The 19641-nt window shown below is 44.7% G+C and overlaps 2 protein-coding genes across 18 annotated transcripts in view; one reads left to right on the forward strand and one right to left on the reverse strand.

Moving 5' to 3' along the window:
- The window catches only part of DCP1B (decapping mRNA 1B), a 42413-nt gene extending 26013 nt beyond the window's left edge, over positions 1-16400 (reverse strand). For both annotated transcript variants that reach the window (XM_086402638.1, XM_086402637.1), the window contains exons 1-3: positions 16241-16400; positions 12251-12291; positions 10164-10291 (exon numbers count right to left, since the gene is read on the reverse strand). Coding sequence is in view for 1 of the 2 variants with exons in the window: in XM_086402637.1 (XP_086258763.1) it covers positions 10164-10291; positions 12251-12291; positions 16241-16384 (313 nt within the window). In the remaining variant the exon portion in view is untranslated. The remainder of the gene's footprint in view (positions 1-10163; positions 10292-12250; positions 12292-16240) is intronic.
- The window catches only part of CACNA1C (calcium voltage-gated channel subunit alpha1 C), a 459352-nt gene that overhangs the window by 6723 nt on the left and 432988 nt on the right, over positions 1-19641 (forward strand). The gene's annotated exons all lie outside the window — the stretch shown is intronic.

Below are 19641 nucleotides of genomic sequence, written 5' to 3' on the forward strand. Positions count from 1 at the left end.
TACGGACATACCAATAGGGATCTCAGAATGGAAAAATAAACTCGCCATTATCTGTGGGCAGATAACATGACTTTCATTTCCCTAGTAATAAATTTACACAGGGCTCACTTTTAACCTTTCAAATTGCTTTTGTAGTAACTGCCTGAACTGATTCCAAGGTTAAGACAACAGATGATAAAGCCTCAAGGACTTAGAATCTGCTGGATTGGGAGAGGTTTCGCTCCTCCCAGCGGTCTGAGGCCAAGGAGAGGCTGATGGCACCAAAACCCCCTGCATCTTCTGCCACCTGCCCAGGTTCAAGCACTGTGACCTGAGCTCAAGGCAGGATCTTTGTGTCAATCTCCATCACGAAGTCATAAAGAGGGAGGGATTTTGGGAAAGCGGGGCCACTCTGTGGCTCCTTCTCGATCACCCTGAGCAGAACATCATTAGACTGGACAGAAACATCAGACATATGTAGGTGTGTAATGACTCGGATTAAGATACAAGTATCTGGGAGTTACTTTAAGTACATTATACCTACCTACTTATCCAGATCTGGTCATTTGCCGTGTTCATTTGGTAACACAGAATACAAATAAAATATAAGATGAGGTCTGTGCACAAGGGGCCTGTAATTTACGACTCATGCCGATGCTTTCAGCATAGCACGGGTGGTCCACGACTAGTTCATTCATGGTGACCTGGCACCGAGAACCAGTGTCTCACAAGAGGGTGCTTCCAAATTCTGACCTATCTGTGCAAATTTGACCTTCTCACTGCTATTATCCTCTTACAAATAAAATTACTACGAGGGTTTGTAGAGAAGTCTTTTGGGTATGTACAAGTTTAGTTAGAACAGAAAGAGGTAATGTGCATGGCAGTCATGGTTGACCTGTACAGACAGGCAAGCTGGATCATTCTGGCAAGGAGTTTAGGTTTATCTGTTTTACTTTTTTCAAAGAACCAGTTCTAGGTTTTGCTGATTTTCTCTCCTGTTTTTCGGTGTCTTATTGATTGCTGCTCTTATTTTCCCTTCCTTCTGCTTGCTTTGGGCTTAATTTGCTCTTCTTTCTAGTTTCTTAAGGTGGAACCTGAATTACCCATTTGAGACTTTTCTTCTTTCCTAATAGAAGTATCTGACGCTATAAATTTCCCTACCAGCCCAATATCACTCGCATTTGACATGTCTTTTCATATTTATTCAGCTTGTTTTCTAATTTTCTTCCCTGACACATGAGTTATTTAGATGTGTGTTGTCTAATTTGAAAACTTTTGCGGGTATTCCAGGTTATCTGTTACTGGTTTCTAGTTCAGTTCTGCTGTGGTCAGAGGGCATATTCTGTATGGTTCCTATTTCTTTAAAAATCTTCAGGCTTGCTTTATGCCCCATGATAAAGCTGACCTTGGGCGCTGGCCCATGAGCACCTCAGAAGAGGCTGTCTTCTGCTGTGGTTGGTGGAACGTCCAATAAACGTCAATTGCCTCAAGTGAGTCGATGGTGTTATTCAAGTCCCCTACAGATGTGTTGCTGCCATTTGTTCTGCCAGTCACAGAACACGGGGCTCAAGTCTCCAAGCACAACTGCGGGTTTTAACTTTTGAGTGTGCATGTATTAATGATGGTTAAGTATTTCGGGTGAATTGATCCTTTTAAGATTATGCAATGTATCTCTTTACCCCTGGTAATTTTCTTTGTTCTGATGTCTACTTTGATATTAATATAGCATCTCTGGCTTTCGTCAAGTTTAAAAAAAATCTATTTATTTTAAAAAATGTAAGTATAGTTGATTCATAACATTGTGCTCATTTCAGGTATATATATATTTTTTTCAGATTCAATTCCTGTATAGGTTGTTACACAGTATTGAGCAGAGCTCCCTGTGGTAGACCGCTGGTCCCTGTTGTTTTTCTTCTACACAGTAGTGTGTATATGTTACTCCCAAGAGGTTTTCTTTTAATTAGCGTTTCCATGGTTTGTCTCCCCTGTCTTTTGCTCTGTTGGTACCTCCTTTCTTCCCTTCTTATGGATTATTAAAATGTTTTAGTATTCAGTTTTCATCTATCTATTAGTTCTTTCTTAAGTGGCTGCTCTAGGAATCACACTATACATATCTAACTTCAGTTTACACAGTTATTTCACCACTTCAAGCAAAATGTAAAGACTTCACAACCACACAGCTCCTGTCCCCCACCACCCTTAACCTTACAGCTGTCATGTGAGTTACACCTATACACAATGAATCCCCCTCCTGATACTGCTGTAACTTTTGCTTTTGTGTCATTTGCTTTTTAAAGAATCTGAGTGTTTTTTTTTTTACTATTTATGTTGCTCCTCCTTTACCCCGAGGCCCCGACCTTCCCTCAGCAACACTCCCCTTAGGTCTGAAGAACTTCTTTCAGCCTTTATTTCACAGCAGGTCTGCTGACAGGGAAGTATTGAAGATTTTCTTTTATCTGAGAGTATCTTTACTTTCCTTCCCAAGGAACATTTTCACTAGAGATAGAATTCTAGGGGGACAGCACTGTCTTCCAGACTCCAAGGTTTCTTAAGAGAAATTTATTGTCGTTCAAAACATTGTTCTGTAATGGGTCATTTCTGGTTCAAGGCTTTTTGTTTGTTAAAGTCTGTTTTTCACCAGTTTGATGATGGTTATGGGCATGATTTTTTTCTGAGTTTACCCTGTTTGGGGTTTTCTGAGTTTCTTGAATCCATACATTTGTGCCTTACCAAATTTGGAAAAATTTCAGCCATGCTTTCTTCAAATACTTTTTCTACAGCAGCCTTTCTCCTTTCGTGGGACTCCAGTGACACAAATTCAGACCTTTTGGTACGGGCCATCAGGTGTTGTGAGGCCCTGTTTTTTCTTTGTTTTTTAACCTTTTCCCTGTATATTCTTCAGGTCAGATAGTATCTACTGATGTGTTTCATGTTCACTGACTCGTCTTTCCTCTGCCATCTCTGTACTGCTAGTAAGGCCATTCACTGGACACCTTATTTTTCTGTTCCAAATGTTCCCTTTGAGTTCTTACACTGCTTCTCTGCTGAGAATTTCCATCTTTCCACTCATCTCTGAGGACCTGTGCCACCTCACAGGGCACAGTAATTGCCTTACAGCCAGCCACTGGCCTACCACGCCAGCATGTGGGTGATCTTGGGGCAGCCATCTGCTGACCAACCTTCCCCATGAGAGCTGTCAGATTTTCCTGGCTCTCTGTGTGATGGATAATGCTGCGTTGCATTTGGACATTTTGTTGAGATTGTGAGAATCTGAGTCTTCTGAAAACTCTTCAGAGTGTCGAGACGGTGTTCAGGTTTAGACAGGAGGATGGTTAGATAGCATCACAGACTCAATGGACATGAATCTGAGTAAACTTGGGGAGATGGTGAAGGACAGGGAAGCCTGGCATGCTGCAGTCCATGGGATTGCAGAGTCGGACACATCTGAGTGACTGAACAACAACAGACTGGAAGTCCCGTCCCGCCTTCTGTGGACGATGGTTCCCAAGTCAGCTCTGTTTTCAGAGGTGTGTCTGCCCTGTGCAGATGCCACTCAGGGGCTGGCCTGGTGCGTGGCGGTGGCAGACATGGTGGGTTAGCTCTCTGGGTCTTGGCTGCGGTTCTGTGGCTCTGGTGTGTGTGTGTAGATGATGCTCACAGGTGAGTTCGGGATCTGTGTCAGTTCAGGGACAGAATCAGGGTGTCTTTTTGTCCAGCGCACTCTCCAGCTCACAGGGGCCCTTCTCCCGAGTCTTCTGGCCAGAGTCAGGGTTTCTTTCAAGAGGTCTAACTTCTCACACTGTCAAGTAGTCTCCATAGCTGGGCAGCGTGCAGGGTAAAGCAAAGAAACATCAATAAAAAAGCCCATATAAATATATATGTATATGAAAAAGTGGAAGTCACTCAGCCATGTCTGACTCTGAGACTCCAGTGTCTATATAGTCTATGAGATTCTCCGGGCTAGAATACTAGCGTGGGTAGCTGTTCATTTCTTCTGGGGATCTTCCCAACCCACGGATTGAATCTGCGTCTCCTGCATTGCAGGTGGACTCTTCATTGTCTGAGCCACAGGGAAGACGTGTGTGTGTGTGTGTGTGTGTGTGTATACACACACATGCTAAGTTGCTTCACTTGTGTCTGACTCTGTGATTCTACGGTCTATAGTCCACCAGGCTCCAGGCAAAAACACTGGAGTGCATTGCCAGGCTCTCCTCCAGGAGATCTTCCCAACCCAGGGATTGAACGTCTCCTGCATTGGCAGGCAGATTCTTTACTGCTGGTGCAACCTGGGAAGCCTATATATATACATCTCCTAGGAGTTCCCTGCACGCTTGAGGCCACAGGGGACCCTTCTCCAGTCTCTCAGGCAGCCTTTCCGTGGGATGTCACGTGCCTGTCACCCCTCACTGCTGAGGTGGCAGCCTAGGTTTGCAGGGCAGCCGGCTTCGGGCCGGGCTGGGAGGGGAGGGGAGACTCTTCACACTCTGAGTCAAAGGAGCGCACTCTCCAGGCCTCCACAGAGAGGTTTCCCCTGGTTTCTGTTGCTTCTGTCCGCAGTCCTGGAACATGGCTCGCTCTTGAGTCACGCTCAGGAGATAAAGCAGGAGCAAATAAACCAGGAGACTCGCCACCACACTGGCTGTTCTTCAAGTTCTCACTTCCCTTTTGATACGCCTGCTGTTGTTTACTCTTAGAATCCGCAGGCTCTCTGGTTTTCTGTCCACAACTTTCACTATAGCCAGTGAGAGGAGTGTCAGTGTGAACCTGCTCTATTTTGGCTGGTGTTGGAAGCTTATTTCTCACTCTAAGGAGTTATGAACCAGCGCAGGTAATGTAACGGAAGCCTGGCCTGGGATGGACGTGGGACTGGAAAGAGGAAAGGGCTGAGACCCGGCCACTGGGAGCCTCGAGTTCACTTTGCCATCACCGCATGCTAAAGTCCCTTCCGTGGAGACCGAGCTCTATAGACAGGGGCACGAGATGTCCCCTGCTGGCTGCTACGCAGGTGCACTGAGCCACCAGAGAAGCCCTCTCCAGTTGTATTTTTAATTTAAATTTTCATAAAAATAAAACATATATATATATAATTTTAAATATCAGACGCTGTGAGGTTTTACAACCAACAGCAGAGTTCTCCAGCCATGATGGGCCTGACTAAGCAGCCTCCTCCCTGACAGTGACTTCTGCTCTCCATCTCTTTCTCGTCCAGTGTTTTCTCTGTTGTGTCAATCTGTTTTCCTATGTCATGTGTACTCCTTCTGTTTTTAAAGATTTTTTTTCTTGATGTGGAACATTTTTAAAGTCTTTTACTGAATTTGTTACAGTAGTGCTTCTGTTTCATGCTTTCGTTTTTTGGCTGTGGAGCATATGTGATCTTAGCTCCCTGGCCAGGGATCGAACCCGTACCCTCTGCATTGGAAGGTGAAATCTTAACCCCTGGACCGCCAGAGAGGTCCCTACACTATTTTTTGATTCTTAAAAAATACACTGAAGAGAATTTAGTTTCCTGACAATACATGCACTCTCTCACCTAGAAACATAACACAATTTCCCCACCTCGTACTTCCAATGTAAAGTATAACACTATCTCACATTTGGTGTTTGTCTTCATGATCAGTGGAGCCAAATGGTGTACTATGACTCAATTTCCTTTTCTGTACAAAATTTTGTTTTCCCAGGAATTAAGAATTGCTTCCCTTGTTGTTTTCCATGCCCTTAGCTTTCAATGTTTCTACATCATTAAGCAAAATCACTGAAAAAGGAACTGTAAATACCCCAAGAGATTCAAACTCTCAGGTGTAAACTTTTTCTTGGATACCCTTCTGAAGCCCTCTATCTTCTTACTCTAAAGACTTTTCTTTAGTTCAGCTGCACAGGGGGTCACCATGGACTTTTTACCACTGTTCTCAGAATTCTTTTACCTCCAACCTATGCTTGGATTCCCCCACTTTCCTGCGTGGCTTGTGTATCTGTCACAATAGCCCAGGTTACGCTGCAGTAACAAACAACACTCAAATGTCAATGGCTTACGCAGTACATGTCTGTCATGGGCCACCTCTGTATCATGTCACCATCATTCCAGGACCCAGGCTGACAGAGCAGTTTCTGCCTAAACAACCTGAGTCCTCACAGCAGAAGGAAGAGATGTGGTCAGTCAGGAGCTGGTTTGTACATATCTGCTCACTTCTACCCACATCTCTCTGGCCAAAGTGACTCACACAACCGTACTTGAGGCCTGGGGTGGGGAGAGGATTATACAAAAGCCTCCTGGAGGGGTGAGTCGGGAGGAATCAGATCACACTGTCGGGTCTGATGTTAACAGACCAGAGGTGCCGCCTCCTGCAGGGCAACAGCTAGTGGTCGTGAAGAGTGAAGCAGTCACAGCAGGTCCTCCTCTGTCTTGTTCATAAAATCCACCCTCCATCTTCGTGGGTTTGTATCTTCTTTTTACTCCTTCATTGTCATTTCAGTTGCTTCAGGAATGTGTTCAATCTACCACGTTGAGCCAGAAGTCTACCAGCCAATCACTTTAAAAGGGAACTTGTAGGACGCAGTGTAGCCGAAAGAGGAGGACTGTCTGTAACCATCACTTTCACCCTTTTCCACTACTTGAGGCAGCTTTTCTCAGATCCTAAAACGTCAATGAAGCATTCAAATTGTGCTTCTTTATGAGAACAAAACTACCCAATATGGTGAATTCACTTTAAAACTGAGCGGTTTTCTAAAACAGCTTTGATTCTAAGTATCTTGACTTCTGCCTTTTCTGATCTGCTGTAAGCGCCAAGCTTATGTCTGCAATAAAATCAACCAGCTCAAAAGAATTTCATTCTAATTCTGTCACCATAGACAATACTGTATTCGACATGCTGGCCAAGCTCTGAAATCTTCCTGCCATTGCTGTCTGTAACTTATCTTAAATAAGATGATACAGTCTTAGTCTTACAGGAAAATATGGTTCTAAAATACATCTCCCTATACCAGAATCTTATTTAGTTTTGAAATGGCAAACAGTTACTAGAGGGTAATGATATACAAGAAATGGCCAAATTCAGCTTTATGTTACATTATTTTTATTTGATATTCTCTTTTCTAATAACTGAGATATAGTAGATCCTCAACCTAAAAAAAAAGAAACTCACTTTTTCACCTCTGGAGCGTACACTGCAAAACTAAAAGGAAACCTGGCTCAGACCCCTTGCTCCTCTGCTGGCACTTCTGCTGCGTGGGCCTGCACGTCTGAGGCTGGGCTTACTCAGTTCAGATGCTCTTTCCATCTCAAAAAAGTTACAGACTCCGTAAATTATGTAATCCCTCTAATCTCAGTTTCCTCATTTACAAAACAGAAATAGGAGGATTTCTAAGGAAAAGTGATGAGAATTAAATAACCCATAGAAAGCGATGACGTCATGCTTGGGAGGCAGTAATGCTCAGTGTAAGTTTGTTGAGAAAATAAAATTTCTGTCCTAATACAGCAACTACCCTATGTACCTTGAATGCTTACAGAGGTCAAACTTCATGACAGCCAGGCTTAAACATCATGAATGTTTTACTGTAATAAAACCATATAGGTTGTGTTCGGCCCAAATCCAAAGTTACTTATTCATTAACATTTGTTTTTAATTAAATTAAAGTTTGAGATATCTACCTCTTTATTTTGCTCTTCTAAATCCATACAATTCTAGAAAGGGACAGTTACCTCTTCAGGTACTAATTTTTTTAAACTTAGTGTTTAAAAACCTAGAGTCTGAAAAACTCACCAGAACCCTTTCTCAGTGCTGCCTCTTGACGTGTCCCAACCTGGCCTGTGACACACGCTGGCACAAGTAAAATGTTAGGACTAAACAGAGATCCCTGACTCAACATAACTCAAGAGGTACAGTCGAAAAAACAGTCCTGAGGGAAGCTGGGTTCATCTTCCAAAGGCTGATGAATGAATCTTTACACCACCAGAGAATATACAAACCCGGGGCAGTTATCACACGGAGTATCAGAGTTATTTAAAAACATCTGCAAGGTACTGACCCTCTGAGAGCACCTGGAGCAAAGCCTTCTGGGAAACTCGGATGTCAGAGGCTGAAGAGGCTTTTGTAAGTAAACTAAAACCGAATGACTGGCTGCACAGTCAAGATGCACCAGATAATAAAGACAAAAAGCAAAATAAACTCAGGAAGGTAAACAGATTCACTCCTTTTCACTCCCCGCTGTTCAACTGATTTCACTTTTTTCCTATGGAAGCTCATTAGAGACACTTGAACATGCACCGAGAAGGCTGCCTTCGATTTGCGCTCATGCGGGACAGGGGCGAGGGCAGCCCAGCAGGAAAGCAGCGGGCCTGACGTCAGAACGTGCGGGTCTGGCAGGGCTGTGGCCCCCAGACGCTGGGTTCTCTCAGCTGCAAAGCAGCAGGGAGCAGTCTGCCCCTCAGAGCTGGGACGAGGAAACATGGGAAAATGAAGGAAAACACCTGGAACGGTGCATCCAATAGAAACATGGGTGAACCACAAAGGAGAGCCACAAATGGAATTTTAAATAAAATAAAAAGCAGCAGGTGAAATTAAGTTTAATAAGACTTTTTATTTAACTCAATATACTAAAAAATATATTACCATTTCAACAGGTAAACTGATATAAGACTACTGAGATTTTTTTTTTACATTTTTTTTTTGTACTAAAGTCTGTGAAAATCAGCGTGTTTCTGACACACACACATCAGCTCGATTCAGACCAGCCGCCCGCAGGACAGCATGGGACAGCGTAACGTGGAGCCCAGGAGGGGCTGAGCATGTTTACCAGACCCTAGCAGACAAACCCTGTGGGGCTAAGGAGATCAACCATGTCAAACAGAGCTTGTATTTTCCTATCTTTGGTATAGTATATACTACCTAATAGGTAATACTGCAGCAAGAATTGGTCAGTATCATCCATATCAACTAGACTCAGTATTTATCCAAAATAAGAGCAACCAAAAATTATTATAAGCCACTAACAGTCATTCATTTTATATTTATTTTTGTGGTTAATTTTGTTTATTAGGATTTGAATTACAAATCAATCTCACATAGAATCTAATAATCTCAAAAAAAGAAAATATAACCTGACATAACAGTAAGTACACAAAAAATTTGAACTACAAGTTACAATTGATTAAACTACACCTTTGGGCAAAGAAACAGGAATAGAAAACAAAATATTCCTCTATTTTACTAAACTTCTCACTTCACAGAACCTGCCATTAGAAAGTCATGTTTAATAGCGTTCCTGTAATTTTTTTCTTATAAAAGGTTAACTGCATGCTCTAAATAGGATGACCACCTATTAGGACAACTCAGTTACAAGTGAATGTAATTTTAAGTAAATATAGTATTAAAGTGATGCTATATTTACTTCAGAACAAGTCAATGGGGATAAAGCACAAAATATGACTCGTGTTACATTTGTTACTAAGGTAACACTGAGTAGTACACAGTAGGCAAATTCTTGTACCCTGAGCTCAAAGAATAGGGTGGAAGATGAACAGAAACCATTTCTGAACTGCAAAGTCATCACGGAGCAAGCACAGGCACCCGTGATCCTGCAGCTCCTAGTCTGCTCCCATTTCCTGTGTGGAGAAGCTCCTGAATCGTGTCACTCTCACCCACTGTTGTGGGCCGCCCCACAGTGCAGCACAAGCAGTCAGATGAGATGCAAGAGTGAAATGGACATAGATGGTGGGTGGGCGGCTGCTACCTCATTTCAAGCCTGACAGGGACTGCTTAGTTAACAGGACTGCAGCTTTACCAAGTGTTAGGAAGTTCTTAACAATAAAACCTCATTGGACTTTAATGTCCATTTACTATGCACTCAAAAGACAGTGCTTCTGGAAGACAGGCCCCCTCCCTCGAGCATCCCATTGGATGCTCAGCCACAGGGATCCACAAGCTCAATCGCTAGTCGAGGTCCTCTGTGGTCTCTCGGCCCAGGACTCACCTCCCCGGCCCCGCTCGGGCTCACACACAAAGCGGCCCAGCTGCGGAGGACGAGCTTTAAACACTCACACCTTCAGTCACACTGTCTCCATCTAACTCTCCCGAGGAAGACACCATCCCCTGCCGAGCCTTGCACCTCCCAGGCCACCCGTGCTGACCCCAGTCACGGACACCAAACACCACGACCATCACCACGGTCCCTCACACGTGCAGACTCACATCTGGCGTTTCTGTAGAGAAGGAAGGGGTCCTGTAGCAGGAAGTCCAGGTCTTTGGTGATGGGCTCCGTCCTGTTCTCCATGCTCAGCCTGTTCATGATGGTGAAGCCGTGCTTCGGAGATGCGGACCTAGAGGTCGCCGGGGCAGGGGACACGGAGAGGGGGCGTTCAGAGCAAAGCGTTTCCAGGACAGGGGCGGCCGTCGCACCTTCAGCCTTCCTGCCCCTTCACCATGAGCCGCACCAACGTGCGCATGAGTACAGTGAAGTCCAGCCCTATGTCTGGGGGGTGGGGGTGCACAGACACACAGCTCGTTTCCCCACCTAGGCTGCAAGCTCCTTTAAGGCAGACATGGTAACCACTTTAAAAAAAATTACTGACACATACTTTTCAAGAAGCTTGACTGTATCACAGTTACAGGAAATGTTGGTGTTGGTCTGAAATTGAAAGTTGCATCATTTCTTACAGAAACAATGTAACTCTGGTCAATGAACTAGTGAGGATATACAGTACAATTAAAAGTTTATACAATTTAAAGCAAAGAGCAGATATCTACTTTTCTTCAAGATAAAGCCAACAGTCTCACAGATAAGCTACTATAACATTTTTTGTCCATAAAACTGTACATTTAGTGACTTTTTATTTTTAATTTTGTTCAATAAACCTGTAGTGCCTACTGTCTGTCAGGCAGGGAGAACCCTGATCACACCGAAGCTAACAACCACAAGTGCATCTGTCTACCCTTGGAGGATAGCCAGACACCAACCCAACTGTGCAACTTCCGTAACAAAACAAGGCACACGTGCAGGCCTGCAGATTCACTCGGGGCCGGGGGACACGCCCACAGGGATGCTGTGCGCAACCCGGAGAAACGGGGTCTGCATCTCAAGTTTTATTTCACCTCCAACCACCTGATTTACTAACCACAGTTTTCTTTTGAGATTTATTTTAAAACTGATGGAAGGCCATCCTTGCCTAATTTATTTTACTGAGTGGTAGAGCGGTGCTGGGCATATGAGCAATACCAGATGTAATCACGACCATCATTTCAAGTTAAATTCTGGGGCAGTGTGAAGAGTGACTCCCAAAGCTCTCAACAGAGGGTGCTCTGAAAACCACCACTGGGCGTAACTCTATTACAGACAGACAGACATGGGGGGAAGCAAAGACATCATTTTTAAAATGGGATTAGGTGTTTTTACAGAATCAGAATTTGATCCTTCCGGTATTTCGGCAGTTCTGCAAAGCCTCTGCGGCTGTCCAGGCACTGCCTGTCACCTGATCCCGGGGATGGTCTAGCCACACCGTGGTTTATCTTCAAAGATGAATGGGCATATAAACACAGATGAGAGAGAGAGAGAGAGAGTGTGTGTGTGTGTGTGTGTGTATGAGAAGAGTCTGCACCAGGCCTCTGTCCTATCTCTGAAACCAGCTGATGGTGACAGGACTCAGCTATGGCATTTTATGTGAATGTTTATGTGAACAAGAAGTTTAGCTGTCAAGACAGTACTCACACTACATATCTCTGTGTGTATGTGTTAACTATACAGATATTAACAATATGTGATAAAAATTAGCCTAAAACATGAATTTATTAAATCTTTCCTAATACTTATTTTGTTAGCTATACAATGGAGGACTCAGAGACATCTTTAATCTTGGATCATGCTTCTTTGAAGAGTCAGAGGTGGGGGTGGCCAATAACACTCTCTTCCAGACACTGCTTAAATGATCTAACATTCTCAACAGTGCACTCCTAGCTCCTCATCAGTTCACTATATTCAAGCACTTTGTACCACTCACTTGAGCTGAAGAATAAATATTTAATTCTGTTTTAAAAAGAACACAAAGATTTAAGTTCAGCTATACTGGAGTTCACATTATATTCTGTAATTAGTATTCACCACACTAGACAGATGACATTATTCAGTATTCCCTTCCGTATGTCAACTAGTTACTTCAAACTCAGACTCAGTGCCTGCACGTCTCTGAACTGTAATAAAACTCCACCTGAGGAAGGGGGACACACAGAGCTAAAGACAGGACTCAAAGGCTGTCAGCTTCTTTATAAAAGTGAAGGACTCTTACCTTGTGTAAACAAATAAGGTTCCCTCCACATCAGTCTTTTCCTAAGAAATAAAACAAACAGCAACATAAGCATATTCTCCTCACTAATGGGAAATAGTCACAGAGGTCAGAGAACACAGTATCTTAGAGAACAGGGATTCGATCCTGTTTCAAGTGGGGGGTAATTCTTAGGGAAAGGCGAAAAGCAGACTTTGTCAGCAGTGACTTTGTTGCTTAAGCAGCAGGAAGTGCCCTCCTATTGCCATTTACAAACAAACCATTGCCGCCTCTCTTTACCAAGCACAGGGGCCACAACACCTCTGGTGGGACAAAGGAAACAAACATGCCGCAGCCTCCTAAGAAAGAAGGGTGGTAGTACACGCGCCGCCAGCCCTCTGTCCCTGGGCTGGGGGCACGGCCAGCCGCAGACACCACTGGTGTCACACGACCCTCTCTGCCTCCGCTTTCTGGTTTCCTTTTCTCTTGTCATGTTCTGTCACCCAGGAGAATAGAGGACCTGCCTGTAACTCTACTTCATCTACTACATAGAAGACAGCGATGCAGCCGTGGTTCTTAGACAAATTAATCACCTATTTGGTGCAGAAAACTGAAATAAAGTAAGACGGAAACATCACCCAGCTAGGACGCGAGAAATCTGCCTCAAAGGAAGTGGGAAACTTGTAAAGTGAAAATGAGAAGTGATCATTTCAGTTCCCTGGGAAGGGCTCTTTTCCATCTCTCCAGGCCCTGATGAAAATGCTCTGCTTACTAAAAAAAAAAAAACTTAGGTATGCATTTGTCTGATTAACTAGTAATTAGACTATGTAACTCAGAATTTTAAATATACTTCTGCTATTTACATGGCTTAATCCCAGCATTCTATTAAACCTCTCAATATTTTGTTATTTTTTAATGTCCATTAGCAGTGCCATTCAAAATTTAAGTACTCTTGTCTTTTTGGTGAAAAATACTTTCTTTAGGAAACAAAACTATAATATTAAAATGATAATTCTCAAGAGGCACACAAGAAATTGGAAGCACGAGCTTCTCCATGCTCAAGTAATTTCATCATCCTTAAATGGATTAAGTAAAGTGACTACTTGCTATGAAGACAGAACACTTTTCTGTCTTTCAGTATTTGACTCTGGACTATTTCATCCCATATCCTAGGCAAGATGTTCATACAGATCAGTACTCAGTTCAGTTCAGTTCAGTTGCTCAGTCGTGTCCGACTCTTTGCGACCCCATGAATTGCAGCACGCCAGGCCTCCCTGTCCATCACCAACTCCCGGAGTTCACCCAAACTCATGTCCATCGAGTCAGTGATGCCACCCAGCCATCTCATCCTCTGTCGTCCCCTTCTCCTGCCCCCAATCCCTCCCAGCATCAGGGTCTTTTCCAACGAGTCAACTCTTCGCATGAGGTGGCCAAAGTACTTGGAGTTTCAGCTTTAGCATCAGTCCTTCCAATGAACACCCAGGACTGATCTGCTTTAGGATGGACTGGTTGGATTGGAGAGGTCTGACAGAATGTGGTCCACTGGAGAAGAGAATGGCAAACCACTTCAATATTCTTGCCTTGAGAACAGATCAGTGTAGAGAAAGCTAATAGCCTTTGACTTATTTGTTTTTTCCTTAACGAAGCAGTAAAAGAAATTACCTTTTCCTTAAGGGAAAAAAAAGGGCTTTAATGTCCAATTTTAGTTTTGGAAATTCAAGGCATGCTTCTCCTGAAATTATTCTCTGACTCAAAACATGCAATTCTGAATTGATTTATGTTCTTTGTCTCAGTTTCTCCACTGAAAAGGGATGACCAGCTTACACCACCTAGACTTTTTCATTAAAAACATATTTTTTATCAAAGGCTCTAGGACACTTAGATGAAAAGGCCTTTGGGTGTCAATTTCTGGTTTATTATGGCTGAAACAGCTTATATTCATGCATTTTCTTGTTCCCTCCACAGTTATCCAGGGTAACCAGATTTTTTTTTCTTTCTATGCAAAGCCAGGTTTGGGGGTTTGAGAGACAGTAAAAGCAAAATTTTATTAGATTCTCCTTACGTCCTGCAAGTAAAAAAGACTTTTATGTTAAAGTATTAAAAGTTTACAGTTCTGAGGGATTTTAGCTTAAATTTTAAAAGTACAATCTAATGATTTGATACTATATTATAAAATCTAAGAAGTGCTAAAAAAATTCAGCCGTTCAAAATTTAAAACAATAAAGTAGAATGTAAAACAATGCTAGTCCGCAAACTACTGGGGTTTGGCAGACTAGTGGACACTTTCCAAACAACATGATCTACATCTGATTATTCTGTTAAAATAATGAAAAGTCAATCTCCATTTACCCTCTAAACCTGCTTTTCTCAATCACATACGCAGCATCTGAGTCACCTAAGACGCCTTCAACAAATAACAAATGCCTGGGCCTCACACCCAGAGACTCTGATTTGGCGGGCTGTACTTCCTTTTGGGCAGCACTGGGTCTTCGCTGTGGCTCTTGGGCACTTCTTTAGTTGTGGAGCACAGGCTTAAGGGTGAGGGGGCTTGAGGGGGGGCGGGCTCAGCAGCTGTGATGCAAGGGCTCTCTAGTTGCCCCCTCTCTAGTGCCAGGCTCTTCTGTCCATGGGATTCTCTGGACAAGAACACTGGAGTAGGTTGCCATTTCTTTCTCCAGGGGATCTTCCTGACCCAGAGATCAAACCCGGGTCTCCTCATTGGCAGACGGGTTCTCTACCACCATGCCACCAGGGAAGCCCTAACTTTCCTTACAGCAGCTCATTTTCTGTCCCTTCTTCCTTCCATATTCCTCCTGCTGAATGCCTGAAGTCATCCTTCATCCATATTTAGTGTCATAAGAACCCTCCTCCTTTATGTCCACCTCCAAGTACTGTCTCCTCTATCTTAAGAATGTCCCACACACTTCCATCAGGTTTCTGTCCAAAAGCTCCCACTGTGGAGACACGGTGACAGTTCTTTTGCCCCCAGCAACTGCCCTGCAGCTAAACCAGGTCTCTGTCTTTTTTTCCTGCTACCACAACCTTGAAAATGAGTACTCTGAAAGAATGACCTTTTGTGGGATGAATTATGCACTGTCTGAAGGCAACAAGTCCAGGAAGCAGGAAAACATAACTCCTGTAAATAATGCATTGTGACACCTGGGCTTTCCGATGAGGCTGTAGAAAGGCCTCCCCAGGTACCCACTACAGTTACTCACTCGGTAACTATGGTAACACGTGCCTGACTCACTGACCCTGTTCAGAGCCTGTAGGAAACCACCTTTACTCAAGGGGGACCCCCTTCTGTACACGTTAACTTCTCTGAATCCCCAGACTCTAGCCCTGGTGTCAAGTCATTCCAGGGAACCACACTTCCGACCCTCATCTCTACTTTGGTATTTCCTCAGCATTAAGACACTATGCTTCTGGCACTTTTCTACACTGCACCAAACAGCAAAATGTAGAATATCCACATTTGAAAAGATGGCGTTGAAACTGTCCATTACGTCGGTCAAAGTCCTTTACACAAACACAGGCGACACACTCCCCCGAAAACAGGGGACACACAGCCCGCTTCCTCCCCCGGGACCACGCGGGACAGGTGTCCCCGCGTCTCTCCATCCCTGCCCCTTTCGGTGAGTTTCCTCGGTTACGAACTTAGAGCAAAGCTGTTCTCTTCTCTCTCATGTCAGGACCCACTTCTTAGTGTTTTCGCTTTTGTGAGTGGCTTTCGGGGGGACTGTAATGACCGGCTGGAGAGAGGTGGCGAGGCGACGGGAACGCGCGGGGCTGTGTCCCGTCCAGGCTCTCCTCGCGGCCGGCTGGGACGTGCCGGGGGAGATGTCCGACCCGCTCGGCCGAACTCAGTCCGGTCCGCGCTCCGTGAGTCTGGTCCACGCCACGGGAGGGGCCCGGGGACGGGCGGTCGGGATCCCCGGACCGAGGGACCGCGGGAGGGTCGTCCCCGCTCGCCCCGCCCCCACCCTCTCCCCGACCCCGTCCGCCCGCACGTACCCACTCGTTGGCCCGGTGACCGAAGGTGTACAGGGCGACCTGGCTGGCCACGTCCACGATGCGGCTGATGTAGGGGTCGTGGCGCCGCAGGGCCGCCAGGCTAATGTCGCGGCCCTTCCCCGCCGGGCCACCCGCCACCGCCATCTTCCCGTCCGCCCGCGGGGCGCCGCAGCCCTGTCGGCGGAGCGCGGAGCTCTCAGGCGTCACTGGTCGATGGCCACCCCGCGCGGGCCCGCGATCGTTGCCACGGCAACCGCCAGGCTGCCCCCGCGCGATGCTGTGCGCATCCCGGGTACCAGAGCGTAGCTGAACGCCTAGCACTTCTGCTCCTGGCGCTCCGCGGTCAGACCTGTAGTGATATACACGCCTCGAGCGTGCGTAACTGAACAGGGAGGGAATACTGCGATTTCTCGTGTACGGACGCCGGGTAGTTCGCAAAGTGTGGTCCTCGACGCCGTGGGTGGGGGAGTAGGGGGGGGCTCTGAGACCCTTTCAGGGGGTCTGCGGACCAGAACCATTTTCACGACAATCCTAAGACTCACGTGACTCGTGCCCAGTGCTCGCTTTGCACGAATGCTGCAAAGACAATGGTGGGAGAAAGTGGTGGGAGAAAGTGCAGGTGTCTTAGCAGGAATCCTGGCAGGCACCGCGCTTTACAGGCCAGTATCGCTAGACAGTATACGCAGTAAGGCAGAAAAATTATTACTTTTATTGCATTTCAACTCTTTGGTACATTTTTAAAATTCTGTGTGGAAAAAAATAGGAAGAATGCATAAAGCACGTGCGCCAAGCTGCCATATTTACTTCCAGGAAAACACTTGAATGCTTGAGTTGCAAGCTGAGCTAGTTTTTTAATTTTTATTTTCACCAAGCACTATTTTTACTTGAAAGGAAGATGGACAAAGTATGGTTATTCAGGAAGGCATTTGACAGACACTTTTAGAAAATAAATAACGTGCACCTGTCACTTCCAGGAAAACAAGGGGGTAATTATTGTCGCCAGTGATAATTTTTGAGCTTTCAAGCAAGATTGAGAAGTTTACAAAATGTGTACCCACTGCCATGAGCCTGACAGCTTCTCAATACACTAAGTCTTTTCTGATAAGATGTCTGAGTGCTTGGAAAGCCTGTGATGAGGGATTTGCTTTTAAAAACTTGAGAGAAAGGTGAACTGTTAATCACTGTGGTACATGTATAACTGGATGTACATTTTTGTTAAAATGTTTCAATAAAGCTTTAACATTTCTTTTATAAAGAAATTTATCTTTGAGTCTTGAGGGTCTTAGGCAGGGTCTACCTTCTGATAATTTCAGGTATATAGTCCTCTCTCTAGTTCTTGGTCCAGTGCTTTGTGCTGAATACAGATTTCTAAATGCTGATTCTGTGTTACTCAGCCATAAGTTGGTAGAATGTACTCATTAAGTATCAGCTTTCTATAAGAGCCCATGATTTACAGAACACTGAGATCTAAGTTGGCATGAAAGAGAATACGCAAGTCCTGAACTTCCAGAGTTTACATCCTAAGGAAGATTAAAAACTTGAAAGGTTCATTTAATTTTCCATATCTAAAGAAAACAATAAAGAAAAAGTGAAAGACCTTGAAGATTAGAGATCACACTCAGAGAAAGGAGATATATCATGCTGCAGTGACTTCAGCATTGCTGTGTTGTTTATCTCCTAGTCTGAGAGCTTTGTTCTGTATCCGCACCACCCCCCTCCCGCCCACCAAAGCTTAAATATCTAAGCTTCTAGGAAGAACACAGACTTTTGTCTAATTTCGACTTGAATAATCCGTGTTTGTAAATTTGGGTCACCATCAGTTATCCAAGTATACTAAGTTAGAGGCTCCAGGTTAGTAAAAGGCCATTTAAAATGGGCAAATTCTTTTAAAATTCATGTAACTTCAACTCCCACTGCCTTCCATAGCGTGGTCATACTTACCCTGTGTTTTCAGAAACCTCATCATGGTGCGTCTGTGTGCGCTAAGTTGTTTCAGTCGTGTCTGACTCTTTGTGACCCCGTGGATTGTAGCCTGCCAGGCTCCTCTGTCCATGGGATTCTACAGGCAAGAATACTGGAATGGGTTGCCATGCCCTCCTCCAGAGGATCTTCCCGAACCAGGGATGGAACCCATGTCTTCTGCAGCTCCTACATTGGCAGGCGGTCTTTACTGCTGAGCCACCGGGGAAGCCCCTCATCATGGCACCTTGGACAAATATTTGAGTCTTTGATTATTTTATAATTGTTGTTATGAGATAAGATCTGTGTTAACATTTGGTGTTACAAAGTTGTAAACCATAACTTAAAACAAGTTACAGTATTTTTAAAAAATAATGTCTGGGTTTAGGTTGTTTATACCGTTGCAGTGACTAAGATAAAATTCACCACTTAAGGTAATTGTAAGAACACAGTATGCTTAAATTATTTAGAAATAGATATGAAACTGGAAAATGTTTGGTTTTGTAGCCACGTATGGATGTTTGTATACAAATGTAAACTGATGTTTTACAGCTTGCTAGTCTAGAAACATAAACACACAGTCTGCTCCATCAGTGCTCCTTACTGTGTTTTGTTTGCATTTGTGTGTATTCATGATCAGTCATGTCTGACCTCTGCGACCCCATGGGATCCTCCCCACCCAGGGATCAAACCTGTGTCTCCTATGTCTCCTGCATTGACAGGCAGATTCTTTACCACTGCTCCACCTGGGAAGCCCTAAGTGTATAAAGAACCTCTACGTTTTGCCTTTGTCAGGTTGTAGAATGTATTGGTGGAGAAGGTGATGGCACCCCACTCCAGTGCTCTTGCCTGGAAAATCCCATGGGCGGAGGAGCCTGGTAGGCTGCAATGCATGGGGTCGCGAAGAGTCGGACATGACTGAGAGCATTGGAGAAGGAAATGGCAACCCACTCCAGTGTTCTTGCCTGGAGAATCCCAGGGACAGGGGAGCCTGGTGGGCTGCTGTCTATGGGGTTGCACAGAGTTGGACACGACTGAAGCGACTTAGAAGCAGCAGCAGAATGTATTGGAGGGGAAAGAGGAGCTTCCCTAAGAGTTTGTGACCCTAAAATGACTTAAATACCCTGGTGCTGCTCGTATGGATTCCCAGCTCTTCATGCTGGAAATTTTATACCAAAGGGTGACACGAGTCAGCAGTGAATGCCCTCTTTCTGCCAGTGGAAGGAGACGGTCTGAAGCTGTGAGTGTTATCAGTTGTTCTCAGTTTCATGGTTCGTTTCTTTTTGAAGTGGCAGACCACAGCAGGAAAGGCACCCCCTTGGAAACAGAAACTAGTTTTACTTATTTTTAACCTCACCTGGTACTTCAGTTTAGTCGTGTCTGACTCTTTGCAACCCCGTTGATTGCAGCACGCCAGGCCTCCCTGTCCATCACCAACTCCC

The sequence above is a fragment of the Bos grunniens genome, chromosome 5 (assembly GCF_055505025.1).
Source record: "Bos grunniens cultivar Pamir isolate PY7600 chromosome 5, Bosgru_T2T1.0, whole genome shotgun sequence".
Lineage (NCBI taxonomy): Eukaryota > Metazoa > Chordata > Mammalia > Artiodactyla > Bovidae > Bos > Bos grunniens.